A 22,033-nucleotide genomic window follows, 5' to 3' on the forward strand; every position below is an offset into this window, starting at 1 on the left:
GGCGTCGGAGGAGCAGCTTATGTGGGTGAGGGACGCCAAAATTAGACTCTCCGACTACCTCGACCGCTGGTACCGCTGCAACGGGCCGGTAGATGAGCAGCGAAAGGCGATTGCGGAGACTGTGGCATCCCCAAGCGTGCTACGGAAAACACCTAAAGACTATGTTCAAGCAGTGGGTCAAAAACAGGACAGCGAAGACTACGGTAATGGGCAGCGAGCTCGAGGGGTATCTGCGGTTAGAACCACAAGAAATCAAGGATCCAATTAAATGGTAGTTAGCTCGCCAGGGGCAGTTCCCAATAGTCAGCCAGTTAGCTCTTAATATACTTACGATACCGGCGATAGCGACTAATTACGAGAGGTCGTTTAGCCTCGCTAAGTTAACGTTGACGTCGCAGAGACTTTCAATGATAACGGAAACACTAGAGAAGTTACAATGCCTCAAGAACTAGGCCCGACAGCAGGTGGGAGAGATGAGCTCCGGAGGGAGATTAGAAATAGCGGTATGGAGAGCGCGGATGCTGAGATTTGAAATATTTGAAATAATTGATTAAATGTTCTAAACAACAAATCCAGCGTCAAAGGCTATCAAATATCCCAAATATGACCCCGGATTTGATTTGTTTGATTTGAGGGCAGCGCTGAGTAGCAGCTGCCTGCAAGGCAGCTGCTCTAGTGCGGCCAGCGCTTGATATGCGACACCAACTCTTCATGCACTCACCCCTCTCAAGTGTACGACTTCCTAGCTGACATCGATGCTAGAATATTGTACGTCGTGCACCAGAAAAGACACGCTCTGACTCGGCGGACATAGTAGGTGTTGGAAGAACTGAGAGTTCCCCCTTAACTTCAGGATCAAGATTAAAGTTCGAAGTCCTACGATTAAGGTTTAAGGTCCTAGATGGGATCATTCAAAGATATAAGGCCCCAAAGTGCCTCTCATTGAGATTATGAAAAACTTAACTAAGAATAATTACAATCACGACACAAGAACTACCTGTTGCCAAGTGCACTCAGCATCCCTGCGTGACACAACAGCAAGTAGTTGAGAGCTCGTATAGTCTGCTCGACTCGGGAACATCGGCACGTCGAAAGAGATGGACGAGACCCATACTCCGCGATAGAATTTTTCCGTAGAGCAATAGAAACTGGGGTAATGGGTCACCTGGTCCTTAACTAAGGTGATAGCCGCTACGGAGCGGAGAACTGTGCTGGTTGGCATGATGAATTGGGCATCGGCGGAAAATGCTTCCCCGTGTGAGGGTAATTTACATGAATTATCCTGGTTATACGAGGCTCGAAAAATGGCCACGGACTAACTAATGGGTGCTTGTTATTCCTGTTACATCCTAGGGCCATGAGCTGTTTGAAACGTCCCAGTGAGTCTCCGCTCCTAGTGCCATCACGTAGTCGAGTCTAGTCTCGCCATAAGCCCCTTTTAATAAAAGACCTGAAACCGTGTGCCCAGCCAAATGGTGTCAGGGCCGATAGGAATCGGGCGGCTTGTAAAACAAAGCACCAGTGACATAATGCGCCTCGCTCAGCGATGGGCTGTTGCATCAGGTTTTAGGGAGACAGGGATCAGCGGAAGTTATTCCTCCATTCACGAAGCGGCGTTTTGCAGGAAGTAGATGTCCACTTTCATCCGGTCATTTTATCCCATGTTTCAAACTTGTTTGTTCCGATTAACTAAGGGCTGGTATACGACCTGGTGTGTCGCTATTTTCCTTTTATTTTCTCCTTTACCGCACTCCAATAATTCCAGTCTCTGCGGTTGTCTCAACAAATGCCCAGCAGCGTTTGCAAGATGTTAATGAATAAATGAAATTTATTCCACCCGGGAAGACTAACCTCATGGGGCCAGGTACCCTCGGCTATTTACAGCTCTAAGTTTATTGTTCGCGTCTATTAGAAGCCCACATTCTCCCTTGCTGACCGGGTCTCGTCTCGCTTGACCCTGTGTGACAGGCCTGCTTGAAGGCCAATTTCTCCAAGTGTTCAGCATCCGATTCTCATGGATCGTCGTAGCGGACCAAGGCGCGAATTTGAGTTTCTCAATGTCGCACCGGGCGATGACGGCTTCGATGGACCCTGACGCGCTGTGTGTTGCCGTCGATGCCGGTGCAGCCATTCCGTCGGGCTGCGGTCGAAGGCATAATACGAAGCGTCGAGGATAACCTAAGGGTTGAGGCCACGCGACGACCCATGTTTTCGGATAAGACGATTTAAGGTTTGGCTGCTTTAATGACAGTAATGCTACCCCCTGCTTATACGCCCAGACCAATCATTATGCTCCAAGATGAAATCGACCCTAGTTAAATGTCATTAAGCTTTTTAGGATTCCCGAAGACTGGCCAGGGGCTATACGCTATACCCTATCGGATATTGCCCATATGTAGCTAGAGTAGTATCTAGAATTGGTGTCAGACAATTGGCTCCAGAGGGATCATTGATGGCACTAGTCAATTGATGAGAGTTATCTGAAGAACAAAGGAAATTGAACAGCCATGTGTTCGGGCACAGCTATTTAAGCTCATATCGTTAGGATTAGAATCCTTGATGCGACAAGCTGGATGTGTTACAACCCATGTCCCAAGTACTTCCAAGGAAAGCGGTCGACCTGGGCAGAACCCAGACAGACCCACCTATTCCGACCAATACCAACAGGAGCGACACTTACAGGAGCGCAGCGCTCCAAAGGACATATACACAAGCAGGCAAGGCCATAGACAGACTCAAGCCACCTCAGCTATCAATACAACTTGGTTACACTCAATACCTTTGAGCACATTACCAGACGTGACAACCCACCCGCTCAGAGCAACGCAACCTGATCCTCTGCCAACATAAACCCAGCACGACCGGTTTATCCCTTGGGAAATCACCCGCTCGTCACAGGATATGAAACCGGATACATGACCCCAAAGTACGGGCCGCGTTCCATATCCAGTCGCACGAACCTAGTGGTGATATGCGACAATGGGTGTACAGCTCGAAGTATTCACGATTCCGTGAACCACATGCACGCCATTGGGTGACCAGATCTGTTTTATTTATTGTCGGTGGTCCCAGGACCAGCGCAATCCTGCTCTCCCTCACATTAGTGGCCCTGGCTAAGGGAGAGAACCAGAAGGGTTAGCAGGATGATCAAATCGTCTTGGCCTCCAAGCCGCCAACGTTAGCCCTAAGGTATCCCGCTTAAGTTCCGGCCGTTAGAAGCATTATCATCCCCCACGGAGAGACTGCAACCACGCATCCGACAACGTGCGAGAGAAACATTAAAAGGGTCACAATTAGAATCTCCCCATTTGGTGTTGAGTGGCCCGCTGAAAATGTAAAGGAAATTCAATAAAAATGAGGCCCTAGGGATCCTGAGCTCTAGGGAGTACCGGTATGCTGTTTCGGTAGGTTCGCGGATGTCATCACAGCCAAGAACATTGGCCTCTTTTCACCCCGAGGAAGCCCTGACAGCATCTTCTCCTCTGGCCCTGGTGAATATCTTCAACTTGTCTAACCCCTTCATCACCTCGACTTCCACAGGCGAAGTTGGGAAGTCCCAGTGCTCATAACCCTGCCACATCTGCCTCGTCCGGGGTGACTCTCCATCTGCAAACGGTTTACTGCAAAGCGTCAGGCAATGAAACTTGCGTCCAGCTTCTTCCTAGACTGACCCAGGTGCTCTGATTCGATAGGAAGACACTTACTTGAAGCTGTTGAAAGGTGGACGATCGTCACCCATGGTGATGAATGCAGCGGGCCGAGCAAGATCGGCAACGATTTGCTTGACAGGCGCAGCGACCCAGGCAGAGAACACGATAGATTCGTCGTCAACTTCCGCAAAGCCTCCGGCCCCGAAGTTCCCTACGATCTCGAACCCCTTTTCCCTCAAAAACTCCTTTGTATCATCCGTATACTGGGGATCCTGGGCAAGCAGTCGAATCGCCTTGCCGTCGTGGGGACAGATTTCCTCTGCCATGGTCAATGCCGCCGCGTGCTGTATCATTTCTGCGTGTACGTCGGCGCCATGCGATTCCAGGTCCAGCTGCTTAGCCGCTTGGTTCGGCAAGATCGTCACTTCGGGAGGTCTGCACGCCATATCGCCGAGCCCGAAGCAGACGATCTTGGTCACTTTACGGGCGGCCAGGAGCTTCCTGAGTCGCGACTTGAAGGACTCGCAAGTGATACTCCTGTTCCAGAGCTGCCTCTTGGTCTCGAAAAGCCTTGTCCAGTCCTCGATGTTGCCGCAGAAGTCACGCATCAACTGGTTTCTCCAGCCTACAAGATAGGAGCAGTAGTACGTTTCGCTGGAGCCGTCAGGCTTTGATGCAACAAGTTTCCAGTACTCTTGGTACTCGACGAATGGTTTCCTGGGAATTAGCGGATTAGGTCAGCTCCAAAGTTCGTACAGTGTCGAGTTGAAATAGTACTACCAGATTGGCTTTTCTGCCCCAAACAAGGGGTTTTTCACTTGCACTTGCTTGCCATCAATACACTGGATAGTAAATCTGTCGAGGGTGACGGACTGCTCAAGTTGTCGTTCGATGTCTATTAGGTCACTCTTTGTCCAGAACTTGGTCCCCGAATCGTACAAGTCGGCCACACGTTGGCTACTTATTCTCCACGGTGTGCAGCCATAGTCGAGCAGCGGCACCGAGGGGCCAGCTGGACCCTGTTGTCCAGGCTCGACTGTGTCCGAGGGTGGGTTGCTGGTCGACATGACGCACAGTGGTGTCGAGAGACTGGAGCAATCTACGAAATACTGAGTGAGCCAAATAAGTGAAAGATCAAAAGAAACGATTGATTGTGGAGGGATGGAATCCCCCTCGCTGCTTTTTAAACAACCCCGCAATCATCCAATAACGTACATGATAAGCGCGCGGCGCAGACAAGGGAGTGGCGCACTTAGAGTTCCAGCCGTTTCGACCCCCTTGCAAAAACATCAGTTCTTAATAAAACTTAACGAAATGTCACTTGTATGTTTTGCTATAGTATAGTGATAGAGCAGTATTTTTCTGAGATTTTATATAATTTTATTTCAGAACTTATTCCAAAACTTCAGTATAAGGTATTCTTGATATCAAACATGCCATTCAAGAGGTCGCAAAGGGTTATTCTGCGCTCGCGCGCGGTATGGCATTCCTCGTTCAGCCCTCCAGGACCAGATTGCAGGCACCCAAAGCCGCCAGAAGAGTCACGAGTGGCGCCAGAAGCTCTCAAAATAACAAGAAGAGAAGCTGCGAAACTAGGTCCTTGCCCAGGACTCCCTAGGGTTCCCGCCGACCCATGCCCAGGTTGTAACGGGCTAGGCCCTGCTGGACAAGGCAGTGCCTTGTCCTCTGGCTGGCCTGAGCACTGTTGCTCTGGTGACGGCTTAGTCTATTTTGTTGATGGACTTTCTGTCCTTTTCTTTTCTTTCCTTTTTTTTTCCTCAGCTCGAATGTAAAACGCATAAGGACTATAGCTGTAATTTATACTATTAGAACCCTTCACACAGGTCACTGACTTTGCTGGGCGAGTCGCCAAAATGAACGGCTTTAAAGAACTGATTGGAACTCATTGGTTAGAAGGCTTTTTGCGCCGTAACAAGGAGGTCAAGACCATGAGAGGTCAGAAGCTTGATTCTGAGCGTTTCAATGGGGCAACAACTGAAAATATTAAGGGTTTCTTCAATCATTTCAACGTCCCAGTGATCAAGGCTATCAAGCCCGAGAGCCGGCACAATATGGACGAAATGGGCATCATGGAGGACTCGGATACAACGGTCTCGTACTTGGGAGCGCAGAGAAGAACCGTACAATATCTCAGAACCCTGACTCGAGAAACTTTGACCACAATCATCGAATATATCTCGCAGCTGGCCGGCCACTGACTCCCTTCGTAATCTATAAGGGAAAGACGGTTTAGCAGTCTTGGTTTCTAGAAGATCTGTATTCATTAGATTTCTTGAACGATTGGGACTTTACCCGCAGTCTGAAGGGTTGGACTAATAACTTTATTGCAGTTCTTTGGCTCAAGAAGACCTTCACTCCTCAGACTAAGCCCGCGAAGAAAGGCGATAAAAGTCTCCTTATTATTGACGGCCACGGCAGTCATGTTAGTGACGACTTCATGATCGAATGCTTCTGAACGATATCCACATCATTTACTTGATTCTTCATTCTTCTCACGTTCTTCAACTTCTTGACGTTACCGTCTTTGATCCTGTCAAGCAGAAATACTGTCGACTCATTTCTGGCACCTCAACAATCGAAGAACACACGCCAATCGGCAAATGCACATTCCTACGATGTTATTATGAGGCAAGAAAGCATTGAATGACCTCTACGAATATCATCGCAGACTGGAAGTCTGGATTGCGGCTGGTATTAGTCGCGAAGCCCCTGATGAACCCGATGACAACCAAGTTGCCGGAACAGCCAAAAACGCCGCCAAAATCGACCCAACCGCAAACAGAGAGTCTTTTTCAGACCCCTCAGTCATCTCGGCAGCTTCGAGCTTCCTTTAGTGGCATCTCGTCGGCGTCAAAGCTTGATGGATCACTTCGACTTTTTTGGGCAAAATTGGCAAGCGTCTGGACCGGCAGAACGCCATTTTGGCGAGCCAAGAGAGGCAACTGAACCTCTTCAGGAATGAGAGAGAGGAAATGATGCCTAAGAAGAGAAAAGAGCTAGCCTTTGACCCCAATAAGCGTTTTGCAAAGGTCCCGGATATTGACAAGGCGCTTAAGGAGATGCTCAAACTTCTGCAGCCAAAGAAGACATCAGAAAGAGTCAAGAAACTAAAATTAAGTGATTGTATGCATGAATGGCAGCTAGGGATTACGGGAAGGCCACATTTGATATTCTCATAGCTTTGGAATGTTGTTTTAATTGAGAGTGTTCATGATGCTTGAAATCAGCGATACTGCCAAAAAAAAGTGGCCGGTTAATGGGGGTGGCAGGGGTAATGGGTGGGTGGCTTCGTCGTCATTCGAATGGGAACGGCCCTCGTGGGCTGCAAGGATGTGGAGATAGCAACGGGGCAATGATTACCCGATCTCGACCGAAAGTCGATCTGGTCGGCATGCAGTGGGAGGCATTAAGTATGAATACCACCTGGGGTCCGGACTAGCCGGTCTAGCCCGACCGAGCCTTTGTTAAGTGGCCGCTTTTAAATTACAACTTCAACCTTCAGTTACATAAATCTGGTATTTCGTATACTAACCTTCTGCAGCAATTACTACAGCTACCTAACCGTAATAACGGCGATAGCTACTTGCCTTGAGGTATCACGTAACGCGTTGTGATGTGTTAAGTGTATTGAAAGAAGGAAATCTAGTCGTAAAAGCAGCATCGAAATAGCCGGCCTAATCGGGCTAGTCGGTACGGTAAGAAGTCTTCATACTTACAGTCTGATTACATAGTAAAACGTGACTCCATTGCGGAGCACGTAAACAAAGAGGGCGCGGGCGGGATCGGTGTCTCTAGGCCGAATGCGGGAGTTCAGCCACTGGGGGGCCACTTTTGTCGGATACGAGGGTGGTGATAAGTCAAAGATGAATGATGATCTCAAGATGAAGAACAGATTATTGATTGATTCATCTCTGTCCCCTCGTCTTCTTCCTTCTTCGTCCTCATTATATTTGACGAGGAGAGGCTACGATACTAGACCTGCCGAACCTGCAACAGATCTGTAACACCCCTCTGACTCTCGTGATGCACTCGTGTGACAATCTGGGTAGAGGCATATGCAACAACTTTCTACTGAAAGGGGGGGCACTTTGAATCTGACCGCTTTTTAATCAGACCGCTACTTATTGCCCCCACTGTATCCAGGACGAAAGTCCCGAGGCCGAACCCCAGCAAGGGACTGCAGGAGACAAGATATCGACCTGGGTCCAATAATTATGTGGTTGCCCCGCGCCATGAAACGCAGCGACCGGCTCAGGAAGGCGGCTGTTTTACCTAAACAGCGTGTGCTTTCTTCTGCACTGAAGAACCTCAACAAGGCCCGTTCGTCCCACAAGCTACCTCTAAATCGGGTTTTAATTCCTCCGCGGCCCATAGCGTGGCTCGCCATCCGTCATGACCACCGTCTCGTTGAGAACTGCCGAGAATGTGTCGGCTCACTAGCGTGGCGACTCACACTCCTCCCGGCGCTGCGCAACCAGCCAATTCATAGATCCCGGGCCCACAACCAAAAAAAAAAAAAAAAAAAAAAAAAATCGCGCTTCAGGCCTCGAAGAGAGCCAATGCATATTTGTTCAGATGAGATTTAAGTAGTGCATGGATTCCTTCAACTTGAGACGTGGCTCCATTACCGAATTGGGTGTGTTGCCCGACTCATGCCTTCACAAGTTCTCTTGTATGGTTCAAGCTAGAATGTCTCGACATATCCCTACTTCGTTGACATAATTCGGCAGGTACTTCTTCTCAAATTCTGAAACGCGTTCCTTAAACGCCCCCTCGTTCGGTAGCTTATGATGTGGTGCCAAACTGGTGGAAGTCAGCCCGACCAGTGGTGTCTGTAGCACTGCTTGTTGCTCGGCTGTTGACAGCTAGTTGTTGCTTACGAGAGAAGGCGGGGTGACATGGACGGAACACCACTTTGTTCGCATGCTATGGACAAAGCAGCAAGAATGAGAAATGGACGGCATTTGCATCCGCATTCATAGAAGCGACACAATGATTCCCTGCGCTGGTTTGTTCATATAACGACTTCAGCTGGTTCATTGCCCAAGTATATTATCCTCCGTCTCGCCGCTGAGGAATGCAAAAGCTATGCAAAAGGGTCGTTGGCAAACGTCGACCCTAATCATGTCGAGGAGCGGCATGCCATGCTTGTTCATCTTGTACGTGCGGTCCAGTAATAGTATGTCTGGGTAAGCCTGGAACCCGGTTGAGCTAACAGCCGTGATCCAGCCATCTGGGTCGAACTATATTCGGCTCAAAAGCGTTCTTGGGCCAGCTGATTGGCGAGCACATGGATGAAGCTTTGTCTTTCGCAGACTTTTCGTCACGTAGCTGCGATACAATGGTGATACGAAAAGTAGATCCACGGGTACCCGTGAATCTAATGGCCTCAGCCTCTTCCTGACTCTTCGTGTCGGTACTTTATCATGCAGCAAACCAGTCCTGAACTGTAACGAGCCCCGAGTATTAACCCACCCGACTCTACGGTCTGTTGGAGCACAGAAGGGTGTCTGAGACCAGTGAACGAGTCCACTTACCCTCTCCTCTTCACCTTCGCGCCACAGCCCGCCCGCTGCTTAGCGCCCGCTGCTGAGCACCCGTGAGATCACCGATTGGCGATCTTCCGCCATGGCTGCGGCCGCCTTGTCACCGCCGGCCTCACACCCCTTCGGTCGAGCATGCTAAGATTCTAGGAACATGCTTCGCCTGCGCGATACTGACTCGCGCCACCCGAAACTCTAAAATTTAGCTGCGCTATAATTTACGGGTGCGATCGTTAGCTTGAGGAGGGGTTAGGGACCTTGCCTGTTAAAGGCCTTGTTGGCGATGGAAAGAACTCTATCCCCACTTCCCCATATCGTGGGTCCCTCCAATACCCCACACACATGTTATCTGACGTCGAGCCATATCGAGCAGTACTTCCGCCATCCGAGTCTGTAACACCTCTCGAATTTGCCTGTTTCCGGGCCTTTCAGGCTCTAATCCTCGTAATGAGGAGTCCCGGAGATCGAGGCCAGGTTTCTTCATGACTCGTGCCGCCCGCAACGAGACTCCGGACTGCTTCGGGGAGAGCCTCGACCGTGTCCAGACTGGAGCCTCGATCCCATCATTGTCACCACCATCTCCGTCTCTTACTGGAGCAGCCCAAAAATCTCAGCGTATTTCAAACCATCGATAGCAAAAATCATTGGACAGACGCAACGATGTCGCGCTGTATTCAGAATACGCGCAGTCGCCTACTTCCCTTTCCAGTAACAGCGAGCCCAAAGTGGTGTGCAGAAGGTAGGCTTGGGGCCTTCCCTTGTGTCTGCTCCGCGGCTTTGGGAATACCCAATCTAAAGCCTCTCCCCCCTCACCTACCGCCCACTCTCCATCTATCTCCAGGTCCATTACCAGCTCAGCTCTTAGTAGCTTCAGATGAATTTTGCTCTTTCATCTTCTTATCATTTATACCACCGCCTCTCCTCAAACAATTCCTCTCACCACCTCCTGCCTTGTTGCCTGTCAATTGCATCCATATAAAGACAGACAGACGGAAGAGATCAGGCAGAAACTCAACTCATTGTCCCAACCGTGCCTGGGCTGTCTAGAGGTTCGTCGTTGGTAATAGCGACGATATCTATTATCCCGACGGCTCTCTATTTCAACTCCTTCTCTCAACCAACTTCAACCTCTCTCACAATGTCCATGTTCATGTCACAACCCGCCTACGCCTACGCGGCAGCTCCTCCTCCTCCCGGACAGAACTCAGGTGCTAGCAGCCCTTTCAGCACCTCTGCCAACCCCGATGAGGACTGGACCAAGATCTCTGACCTTGCCGAGCGCCGACGGATACAGAACCGCATTGCTCAGCGCAACTACCGTATGTTTCCGCTTAACTTCGGGAGTCTGATTTTCACCGGATCTCACTCTCGGAGATTCCTCAAGTTGATTCTCAACCAAACTGACATGGGTTCCCGTTTGTAGGCAAGAAGCTCAAGCGTCGCCTTGAGGACCTCGAGCGCCGTGCTAGCTCTTCTGATGATGCTAAGTCCGATAAGCAGCCCCAGAAAACCACCAAGTCGAAGCGATCCTCCTCCTCTACGTCCCAAAAGCCGCAGCCCGCTACCCCCGCCAAGCCTGTCATCTCTCAGGGTCAGTTCACTCCTCCCAGGGAGCCGGCAGACGATCTCTTCGTCCCTGGCACCTACGGCAACTGGGCTCACTCCAACAGCCTTTTCCAGCTCACATACTTGACTTATGCGGCTTCTGATGGGATCCCCCTCGCTCCCCACGGCTCCCCAAAGACCCACCTGACCATGACTACCGCTGACGCCTACCACAACTATCTCAATGCTTCCGCCGTGCCCATGATGGTTTCCCCGATGACGCATTTTAGCGATACCATCAAGCGGGAGTCGTCCCCCAGCGATGACTGGCTGACCCCTTACACGACATACGGCTACATGCTGCCCATGGACTTCAACACTCCCAGCCCTTACGACCAGTCCAACCTTCTAGCAACTAGTTCCAATTGATTAGATGCGTTGTTGTGTTTTTATGGTAACGCATTCCGCAAGCGAGCCGCTCATTCAGATTTACACCTTAAATCGCAATTCTAAGAAAATTATAAAAATTTCAAACCAGGCCTAAAATAACTGCAATTTTGAAATGAGGTCAACAAAATACGAAATTATAAAAGAAAATTTTACTAAATTTTATTTATTTTTGTTTATCCCTTCAATTGTGTTAAGGCTCCTGAAAGTACCTCGCCCCACACCACCCCTGTCACATGACCAGTATCGGAAGGCCCTGGGTGGGGGGCCTCCAATTCGGCACCCCCGTGGTCGCAGCCGCTCCCACGGGGGGCGCGTTGACCAGCAAAAGGGGCCCTTGACTCGCAAAAAAAAAAAAAAAAGATACCTCCACAACGGAGCTGCTACCACCAAAATAGAAGTACCTCTTTTTCATGAATAATCCCGCATTCTTGCACACATGACCCTGTTATCTGCAACCCCGCTCGTGATATCACCAACTTCGGCCACCTTTGATAATTCAGCTCGAAGGGCGTTTTATTCAGCCCGAAGGGCGTTTTACTCAGTCAGAAAGAATCGAGCATAAAACCTCCTCTGATTGGCTAATTAGCCAGGCATATGCTCAACTCGTGCGCGAATGGGTCGGCTGTTAACGCCACCCAATGAAGGCCTCGCCACAAACCACCCCCTGAGCGTTGACTTGGTAACTAGCTAGCTTGACAAACTCTCCAAGAGTTTTCAGTTCTCCTTTACTTCAATGCAATCAATTTGTTGGGTTGCTAAGCACGATCCCGACTGAATAACCCTCGTGCCCTTTACTCCGTACACTAACCTACGTGGCGGATGCTTCCCTTTTCTGTCGAATCTATCAAACACATCAGGTTACTAACGGTATCCAGGTTCACATATTACCTCCGCAGCCAGCCTACCTCTCAAGATTCCCCGGTTACCTGCCTCCGGGAAGCAGTGCAGTTTCCTCCCTGATCATTCAGACCTGATCTACCTCCCTCAAAGACAGCTTCCCCATCGAGATCTATCACGGTATTGGACGTAAGCCGTCGCAAAACCTCCCTGCCCGAGCGATATCCAGCAGTCTAGGTGGGTAAGAGGTGGATACATATACGGCCAGATGGAGGACCATATACCCGAGGCAGTTCGAAACTGCCACACCTGCAAGCAAGACCTGCCCGAAGTCGAATTTCGAAGCGTCAAGGACCCTACGAAGTTTACAAGAGTCTGTGCTAGCTGTAGGGCACGCTGAAGGGAACGTGTAGTCGAATCCCGAGCCGCCGTCGCCGCCATGCGGAACATCGCCTTAAGGCAATCGCCACAGAGCCACGAAAAGGACCGATTCTCTAGCTAACCTGACGCCTCCAAGGCGGACTGCGCCAAGGCTTGCGTCTGTGCACTGATCACAATCTCCTGCCACATCTGCTTTATTCCGTGGCCTGGCGCCCGCATTCCAGGGACCGCCTAGATCTCTGCTGGGGCCATCTACCCCAAGCGCGGTACAGGGATCTTCCCCTATCCCTCCTAACATTAGCCTGCCAACAGTAGTTCTGGGCACGCCGATTCCTCAAACGCCAATTCCTCAATGCACTCTTCCAACGGCTCCTGTTGTGCTAGGCACGCCTATACCACAGGAATCGTTCCCTACCACTCCTTCATTATTGCCACAGGGGCATCGTCGCGGCCGCTATACACGTCAAAGCGCACATGCTGAAGAGCGACAGTTTGATCAGATAGTTGATCCACCTTTTACAGGGGACCTTAACTTGCCTGCCCTTAGTGAGGAGGATCAGGCCCTTGTGCGGGAGTTCTATACTGCCCTGAATGACGACAAGCTGCATAGCTGCATTCGCTGCCGGGAGCATTGGTTCGATATGAAGAGAAATAGCTTGAAAATCTGCAGCCGCTGCATTAGTCGAGACAGGAAGAGAACCCCTGACGAGCCCTACTTCTTTAGCGCTGCGAATAGCCTTGACTTCGGGGAAGTCCCCGGGAATCTGCCTGACCTAACAATGGTTGAGGAAATGCTGATTGCAAGGGTTCACATGCACGTGAAGGTCCTACAGGTATGTGGCGCTCAATATAAATACCGCGGTCACGTTGTCCACTTCCTTCGAAAAGTTGGTAGGCTATTTGAAGAGCTCCCAGTCCTACCTGAAGAACTAGATATCGTACTCCTGCGGCCTCCTAATATGGAGGGCGATCCTCATTTCCAGCAGCAGTTCGCTCACGATTTCCGGGTACGCCGCTCATGCCTGCTGGCCCGGCTGCATTACCTACAGCACCATCACCCAGGCTATCGCGATATCGTCGTGAGGCAGGATCGTTTGCAGCGGCTTCCTCTTGACGGCAGCATAGTTGCTTCCATTGCTAGCCAAGTGGCTGACATACCTGACGGCGAGGTCCCCCAAGGCCCCGTTGAGGAGGCTGTAGAAGAGGATCCTAGCGATGCAGACGCATCAGCGATCCCGAATTTGCAGGTTACCGAAACCGAATTAAACGCCTTGCGGTCCCGATTCCCTCATGGTACCCCTGACCCCGAGCGTATGACTGATCTTGAGCATATGCCGCCTAGCGCGCAGGCTCAACACCAGATGCCACTACCTTCCATTCGCAGGACTCCTATCAACGAATTCAACCGTTCCCAGCCGCTGTTAACGCTCGCGTTCCCTACTCTCTATCCTGACGGCAAGGCGGACTTCGTGGAGCCTCGCCTACGAAGCGTCACGTACCAGGACTACCTTGCCCATGCGATAAGATGGCAAGACGGACGTTTTGCCCGCCATGAGACGTGGCCTTTCGTCGCCCTCAACACGCTGTTACGTGCGCAGGTCAGAAAGCGAAGCAACTACTCAGTCAAGCAACACGAAGGCCGCCGTCAACCCCTTACGCGCGCTGACCTAGAGGAAGCAATGGCTAAGCCTGATGAGTCAGAGGCTCACGGAACGATAGCCAGATTAACCACTACAACCCCTTGCTTACCGTTGCGTGGCTAGCCAATACAGATGTCTCGCCCTGCACGAGCCTACAGCAGGTGATCGATTACGCAGCCAAATACTGCTCCAAGTCGGAAAAGAAGAGCGAGGCTTTTGCCCAGATTGGGAAGGCCCTGATGCCCCGGGTCAAGGACCACAACCCCCTGATTTCCTTCACGTCAAAGCTCCTAAATCAGCTAGTTGCTAAGCGGGATTACTCAAAACAGGAGGTTAGCCACTTGCTCCTCGGCCTGCCGTTACAGGAGGGCTCACGAACCTGTCTATACGTTGACTGCCGTAATCCTGACATGCATTCCCGCTCCCTACAGATCGATGGCGATGAGGTTGACGAGGTTCCCAACATCTACGAAAAGTACTATCGACGCCCAGAGGCCCTAGAAGACCTGACATACGTTTCCTTTCTCAAATACTGGAATTTCCCCTCTAGGAACCCTTCCATGTGTAAGCAATGGCAGCTAAGCAATGTTAACGGCAGGCCTCGTGTATTGGTCTACTTTCCTCGCTATCGGGCTGATCCAGAAGGTCAACAGTGGCCAGATTACTGCCGTGTAAAGCTAACATTGAACCACCCACATCGCCGGCTTGATGAGCTCCTCACATTTGACGGCCAGCGTTTTAGTTCTCACGCCAAGGCCTTCTCCTATTGTTGGCAGCACCACAGTCATGGTGATGACCATTACGGCCGGCCAAAAGAGGCTCGATTACAACCTCAAGAGGATCAGTACGAGACTCTGCCTGTGGAGGAGGGATTTGATGACGAAGACTGGATCCGCCTCGCCGCCCTTTTACCTGACAACCCCCTTACCCAGGAAGGACTTGACCTACTTGGCCGCTGCGATATCGACGTCAATTACGACTGGACACGGCATGTGGGCACTTATCAGGAATTTCGAGACAGCTACTGGAAAGACCTTATCGCTAGCCACCCTATAGCCAACGATGTGGAGGTTCTTGGCCCTCACTGGCGTGACCAGCTTAACCCACAACAACGGCTCGTGTACGACACCTTCATGGGCCACTTCCAGGCGCAAAATCCTGCTCAAATCCTTCTCCACGTTGACGGTGGTGGTGGTACAGGCAAGTCCTTCCTTATCAAAGTGCTTTCCTCCCATCTTCAGGCGGCTGCCCTACCGAATCCTAGTCCTATTTGCCGCGCAGCGCCAACAGGCGTTGCGAGTAACCAGATACAGGGCGGCACCATACATTCGTTGCTACGTCTCCCAGCAGGTGGTGCTTTTACCGACCTTCCCCCAGCCGACGCAGCCGCCCTTCAGTCCCGTCTACGGCACGTCCAAGTACCTCGTTATCGATGAGAAGAGCATGCTCGGGCTTGAGCAGCTGGCGCGGATCGATTCCCGACTGCGGCAGGCCTTTCCACAGCGTAGATTCGAGTTCTTTGGTGGTGTGAGTGTCTTGCCTGTAGGCGATTTCTTCCAGTTACCACCAGTCCGGCAAAAGCCCCTGTATTCGACTAGCACCAGCCTGTCTTCATTGGAAAGGAGAGGGCAAGTGGCCTACCGGTTATTTGACCGCACCGTCTTCCTGACCACGGCACAGCGCCAGGCTGGTGATGATCAGGCCCGGTTCCGTCAGGCCTTACAAGAGCTGCGTGAAGTTAAGTTATCTATACCATCCTGGAACCTCCTTAGCAATCGGGTACAAGCCAAGCTAACGCAGAGCGAGGTTGATAGATTCAGGGCCGCTTTGCGGGTGTATTCTACAAAAGCCCGCGTCAGCGAATACAATTACGAGCATATGGTACACCTCAACTCCCCAGCAATACAGGTAGAGGCAAAGAATCAGGGCAGCGGCGCGGGACAGGCGCCAAGCGACAACGCTGGCAATCTATCCAACAAGATCCCTGTTGCTAAGGGCGCCAGGGTAATACTCACGACTAATCTATGGCAGCCAGCTGGCCTAGTTAACGGTGCCCAGGGTACTGTATACGATATCGTCTGGAATGCAGGCGCCAACCCATGGGAAGACCCCCCAGCCGTTATTATGGTGGATTTTGGTAGCTACGATGGACCGCCGTATCTAACAACTAACGAGGGCAGGAAAATCGTACCCATCCTTCCCGTCACACGGGATTTCCTAGTGGTCAACGAGACCTGCGCTCGCACGCAGTTTCCCCTGATCGTGGCATTTGCCATCACTGTTCACAAATGCCAGAGCCTAACGAAGGATCAGATAGTTACTGACCTCGCTACACGCGACTTCCAGGCCGGTATTAGTTATGTTGCCGTCTCACGAGTTACCTCGCTGCAAGGCCTACTCCTTGAGGCGCCTTTCGATCGTCAGAGCCTCTATAACACGCCCACGGAAGGTTTATACGCCTGCGTTTCCTACGTACTGCGTTTGTGGCTATCTATAAGGCAGGAATGAAGATGCGCCTTGCTGACCAACAACGCCGTCAGGCTCAACAGCTGACCGATCCGCCGTATCCACCACGCTACATTGAATAAACGATGTGTTGCTATAAGCTAGATGGAAAGGGGAGGTTTGACAGACGGTATATTGTTAGATTGGGCCTGCCAGGAAGCGTGAGAGGGCACAAACTCCCTTACTACAGGTTTGAAGCGGTTTAACAGCTGGTTACCCGCCGCAAGAGAAAGGGGAGTTCTAGGGGGTCCTCCCAGGAGAGCTGAATTGCAGATATACGATATTTACCCTTCGGGCTGGATATTCAGCCGTTAAGTCTCTTGCCTTGGCAACTTAACGGCTGTTCGAAGTATTTTTATTCCCTCAGTGAGACAATTTAGGGCAAAACACCGGACGACAACGCGGTTGACTCGACAAGCGCTCCTTTTATTTAGCCCCACTGCAAGCCACAATGATCGACCGCTACTTTATCTGGTTGTCAACACCCGAGGCTAAGAACCTGTATTTCTAATACAACCTCGGATTTCGAAGCCAAGTTTAAGAGAATTGAAATCGATTGCTTCAAGCTTCGTTCCTCAAGGCTGTTTTGCGCAACCCGCGATCGGGTTGCCTCTCGTGTCAGATATATCAGATGTATAGACGCTTGTATCTGAATTGATTGATCTGATGAAATTCCATATCTAATTTGAATTGATTGATCTGATTGGTATATCTGATTGTTAATCTGATCTAACGGCAGCCCTGGCCATCGAGGCAAAGATCAACGTGAAGTTGGGGTTTAACGAATAAAATGTCGGTGATAATTAGGGCCTAGAGATAGCATGGCAGTTGAGATTTTCATGGTTGAGACAACGAATTATTAGAGTGCTTTGAATTAATCAGTCAAAAGCTAAATAACTATGAGCAGAGTACCAGTATAATCCCCTCTTCATCTAGCTGTGCTTGACGATGCGATCAACAAGACTCTTTTATCCATGAAAGTATGACCAGACACCTTGCAACCCTTTCCCCTTCAGCTTCCTCCATTTCGATGCCCCCACCGTGGCGCCTCCAAAAGATGACTGCTTAAGCGGAGCAAGGAGAGCCAGTGGACCCGGCGTTACCCGCATATTCGGCGTTGGCGCCACTAGGGAAGCCACCGTTGTTGCTAGCCTTAGGGGCAGTAGTAGCAGGGGCCTCACTGTTGCTACCGGAGCTAGAGCCATCCCAGACCGCAGGGCCGGGCATGGGGAAGGCCTTGGCACCGTTGTAGATGCTGAAGTTGGCGTAGTCGTCGGTCACCTTGTAGGCACCGGGGAACTTCACCATGGGGCCAGGCTTGCCGTTACCGCCACCGGTAACCTTGACCTGAGCGCAAGAGACGTAGTGCTCGGGTTGGTTGACGTGAGATCGGTGGATACCGATGTGCTCAACCCGGAGGAGGTACTCTCCGTCAGGAGTGCCGGCAGGGATCTTGACATCAACGGAGGCAGAGTCGTAGTTGCACCAGGCGCCCTTGGTAAAGTCACCGCTGGCGTTGCAGACTCCCTCCTCCATAATCTTGAACCAGTCACCCTTTCCATCGTAGGACTTGACGTCACCACCGGCATCAGACATGTAAGCCAGAGTAGGGCCAGGGTGCTGGATCTTGGCACCAACACCGAGGGTGAAGGTCATCACATCACCAGCCTTGATTTCCAGAACCTCGGTTTTGCCGCCGGTGGTGTCACCGCCCTGGTTGCAGATGATATCGTCGCCGTCAACGAAGGAGTTGTCCCTGATATCGGCGGCAGGGTTAGAGGAGAACTTGATGGGGTTGTACTTGGTAGGACGGGTGAAGTCGCGGATGTACTGGAAGGGCCTGGAGGTAGCACCGTTGACAGCAGTGGCGTCGAAGAAGTAGTGAGCAGAGGCAACCTGCGAAAGGGCAGCCAGAGCGACAGCGGAGAACTTCATGTTGAAAGATTGGCGTTGGAGATAGTGAAATTGAGTGATTTGCTGGAGACTGGCTCGGTGAATTGGAACGAAAGGAACGAGAGACTAGCTCTTCGAAAGAGAGACTGAAGTGAATGAAAGAAGATGAAGATCTGTTGATAGAGAAAAAAAAAAAGTCGAGAAGGACAGAGCAGACGAGAAGCATTTATAGATTCTGGTTCCGAACCCCCTGTCATTCTTTGACGCCTTGAACAGGGATATATGCATGGGTCACTCGGGGATTGCACCGGAATCAGATTTCATCCAGCCAAAGAATCCACTTGGACAACTTGCCCCAGTTTGTTAAATGCCAAACGCCAAGAAAAAAAATTAATCCCCGTCATTGTCGAACCCTAGTAGCTGCATTCAACTTGGCCTATGTTTTTGCCCTCACTTCACATGTGTTGTTTCAGACTCCGGTGAGCGGACCCACGCTGCTAGGGAGTGTTTCAGTGGCTATTATTTTATCGCACCAATCAAGTACGCCATTAAATATAACCAAGGTTCTGGATGACAGGCCGCCTAGTTTCGCTTATTTCCCCTATGAAACAACTTAAGAATATCTCTAATGAAGACTGCGTGCGCGCCTGTGAGATAAGGCGGATCAGGCGATACTTAATTATTAAAGCTATACCCAGAGGGCTGACTAATAATAGGCGCCCCTCTCTTCACCAGGGAGGGGGCGTCACAACCTGCAAGTGCGTCACGGCTGTAACCGCCTCACACACCGTAACTGCACCACATCTTGACGAAATAGAACCCGAATTTAATAAGAAATACTAAAATACTACGTCACCCCTTGCACTCTAGAGCGGTGGTGCAAGGGGTACAATCAGCCGAAGGCTGAGAGTCCGCGGGCCAAGCAATTATCTACAACCATTACATTATTTACGCACTGGAGCAATTTTTTGTAACGTTTCTTCTTGTCGCGAGCAGAATCACCTAGAATTATGCAGAACCATGGCCTGTCTTGTAGGGATTCCGTGTAAGAACCTGTCATCTCTGAAGCTGCTGATCCCTCATCTTTATCTTCATACCATCCGGGGGAGACTCGTAAATCAGGTGATTGCGATCAAATGGGGCATCTACCATGCAGTACCACCCACCGGTAACACCCACCTACCGGTAAGCGAGAAAAAAAAGTTTCCCCATACAAACTGCCATGTTTCAACCCCCTCACAAACAGTCACCAAAAATACGAAAAACAAATTGATTCCTATTTTTCAGTTTAGAATCGAATGTATTTTAATATTCTCTTGGTCTTTTAACTGCGCCGCCTGCGCGGGTGCGTGCGACAGGTAACTCTTCTGCCTCCGAATTTGAACTCTCATCCTCTTCCACTCCTCCTACCTCGATCACATCCTCAACAGCCTCTGCCTCTTCAATTGACTGGATTGGGCTAGAAATAGCTTCACCAGCCCCTAGAGTCTCGGCTAATGTCATGAACTTCTTGTTGGGATTTGGTATCGTCTTTCTCTTCTTGCCTCTACTCAACCGGCCGACTTCCTCCTCCAGACTGGTGATTCTTGCGCTTAGCGAGGCGATCTTTGACTCTTGCGCTTCGAACCCTTTCAATATCACAGAGTATCGTCTTCTCGTCGAAGGGCTCTTGTTCTTCCCCAGATCCCTGATATGACGGCTGGTCTTTGGCGTATTATCAGAGTCGACTTGCCCGTCTCTGTGGCCATCTGATGCAGGCGTCGTTTCCTTCTTGTTCGGCTGAATCCCAGGAGGTACGAGCGCTTTCCGTCGTGAAATTGGCCAGTTTCCAGTCACTCTCCAGCCCAAAAGGATGTTTTTCTTCGTCATACCCACTTCCCTGGCTTTGGCATAAGCCTTGATGAAGTTGACCTTGTCCACCGGTGCTGAATCAGCCAGGCTTGTCAGTTTTTGGAGCTCTTTGCGATAGGCAGCCTTGGAGGCATTTAAAACGCCATTGCCAAGCGGCTGTAGGCTGTGGGAGCAATGAGCCGGCAGATAACAACAATATACGTTGTTCAAAAGGCACGTAGCCATCCACTCATCCTGGATTATAAGTCAGCGACATTTTGGTTCCCAAGATTCAGAACAGATAGCTACTCACAGTTACATGGCTTCGATGACCATCTAATATGATAAGCCTCCCATCAGACTCATCTTCCGGTTGCGTTTGGGGAAGATAGACCTCTCTGAGCCACTCGACTGCGTCCAAAACCACGGCGAGGACGCGACTTGGTCAGGTACAGTCCCGTGCAAAAGTTCCGACAATGGTTTTAGCCCCACTTGCAGGTATTCTTTTCTTACTATTTTTTAAGTATACTATAAAATACTATATAAATAGAAATATAAGAAGTAAAATTCTGTTTAATGCTTACTATAGCATTTATAAACTATTATAAAATTTAAAAAATTTAATACTTAAGTTCTTTATATAAATAAATATAAATAAAAATAAGGTAAATAAAAAACTAATAACTATTTTTTAAAAGATTTTAAATGATTTTAAAAAATAAAAGGTAATATTATATAAGCTAAAAAGTATAAAATAAGACTTTTTTAGCTTTAAATAAAATATAACTGATAAATATTATATAAAATATTTATTATATCTTTTTTAAAATATTTTTAAATATATAATATTTTAAGAAAATTTTTAATTTTTCAAGAGATTTTTAAGAAATATAATATTTTTAAAATATAATAATAAGGCTTATATGAATATAATAAATTCTTAAAAAAATATCTAATTAATATTAAAAGGTTAATATTATTTATAAATATTTTTATAAAGTATTTAAGTATTATTTAGAGTTATAAAAAGCTTTTTAGAAAAAGGTATTAAAAAAAAGTTTTTTACCTTCTTCTTTTTGACTACTTTTTTAAGTATATAATATAATATATAGAATTTAGAAAATAAAGTTTGAAAAATATAAAATATAATAAATTCTAAAAGTTATTTTATAATATAATACTTATCTTATCTTATAAGCTACTAGTGATTTTATATATAATATTTAAAATATAGAAAAGAATAACTCCAACGGGTAGACCTAAGCCCATTGTCGGAACTTTTGCACACCCACTGTACCTGATCTAGTAACCTACCATCGTTTACTCCAGAAATGGGGATAATTCAACCCTTATTCTTCACAGCCCTGAAATACAGGCATCCCGTCTGGCGACGCAGAGCTTTGAACGTACTCTCGAGATGCGGCAGGGAAGGTCCATGGTGTGGTGAAATTGAGGCCGCGGTGGCCTCGGTTGTGGTTGAGGCAGAAGAACGATTAGCCGACAATCCACCATTAAGTATAGAAAGTTCCGAACATGTTACCATACACGAACCGAGTAACATCGTGGAAGGTCGAAGGATCCATTCATGTTGGGTAACCGGGTATGTGGATAGAGAACCGGACAACATTAGCAGCGAAAATCGGGGTCTACGAACTGGGGCGAGGTTTGCAAAGGTCCAGATGAGCAAACATGTTCTCCAGTATGAATACTGCATTATTAACTCGTATATTTATGGGGA

At 49.3% G+C, this 22,033-nt stretch overlaps 3 protein-coding genes across 3 annotated transcripts; 2 read left to right on the top strand and 1 right to left on the bottom strand.

The window, feature by feature from the left end:
- Positions 1–10,352: 10,352 nt before the first annotated feature.
- NCS54_01464600 (BZIP domain-containing protein) lies at positions 10,353–12,169 on the top strand (the record flags this gene model as incomplete). The annotated part of the gene is made up of 3 exons (XM_053159784.1): positions 10,353–10,533; positions 10,638–11,157; positions 12,085–12,169. The coding sequence occupies 3 exons, from the start codon at positions 10,353–10,355 to the stop codon at positions 12,167–12,169; spliced, it is 786 nt and encodes a 261-aa protein (XP_053015759.1).
- Positions 12,170–13,206: 1,037 nt separating this feature from the next.
- NCS54_01464700 (ATP-dependent DNA helicase) lies at positions 13,207–16,655 on the top strand (the record flags this gene model as incomplete). The annotated part of the gene is made up of 5 exons (XM_053159785.1): positions 13,207–14,123; positions 14,147–15,362; positions 15,418–16,071; positions 16,126–16,516; positions 16,570–16,655. 5 exons carry the CDS (start codon positions 13,207–13,209, stop codon positions 16,653–16,655), a joined length of 3,264 nt encoding a protein of 1,087 aa, XP_053015760.1.
- A 982-nt stretch (positions 16,656–17,637) lies between these two features.
- NCS54_01464800 (Hypothetical protein) lies at positions 17,638–18,507 on the bottom strand (the record flags this gene model as incomplete). Its single annotated transcript, XM_053159786.1, has 1 exon — positions 17,638–18,507. The coding sequence occupies one exon, from the start codon at positions 18,505–18,507 to the stop codon at positions 17,638–17,640; it is 870 nt and encodes a 289-aa protein (XP_053015761.1).
- Between the last annotated feature and the right edge of the window lie 3,526 nt (positions 18,508–22,033).

The sequence above is a fragment of the Fusarium falciforme genome, chromosome 13 (assembly GCF_026873545.1).
Source record: "Fusarium falciforme chromosome 13, complete sequence".
NCBI classification, from domain to species: Eukaryota; Fungi; Ascomycota; class Sordariomycetes; order Hypocreales; family Nectriaceae; genus Fusarium; species Fusarium falciforme.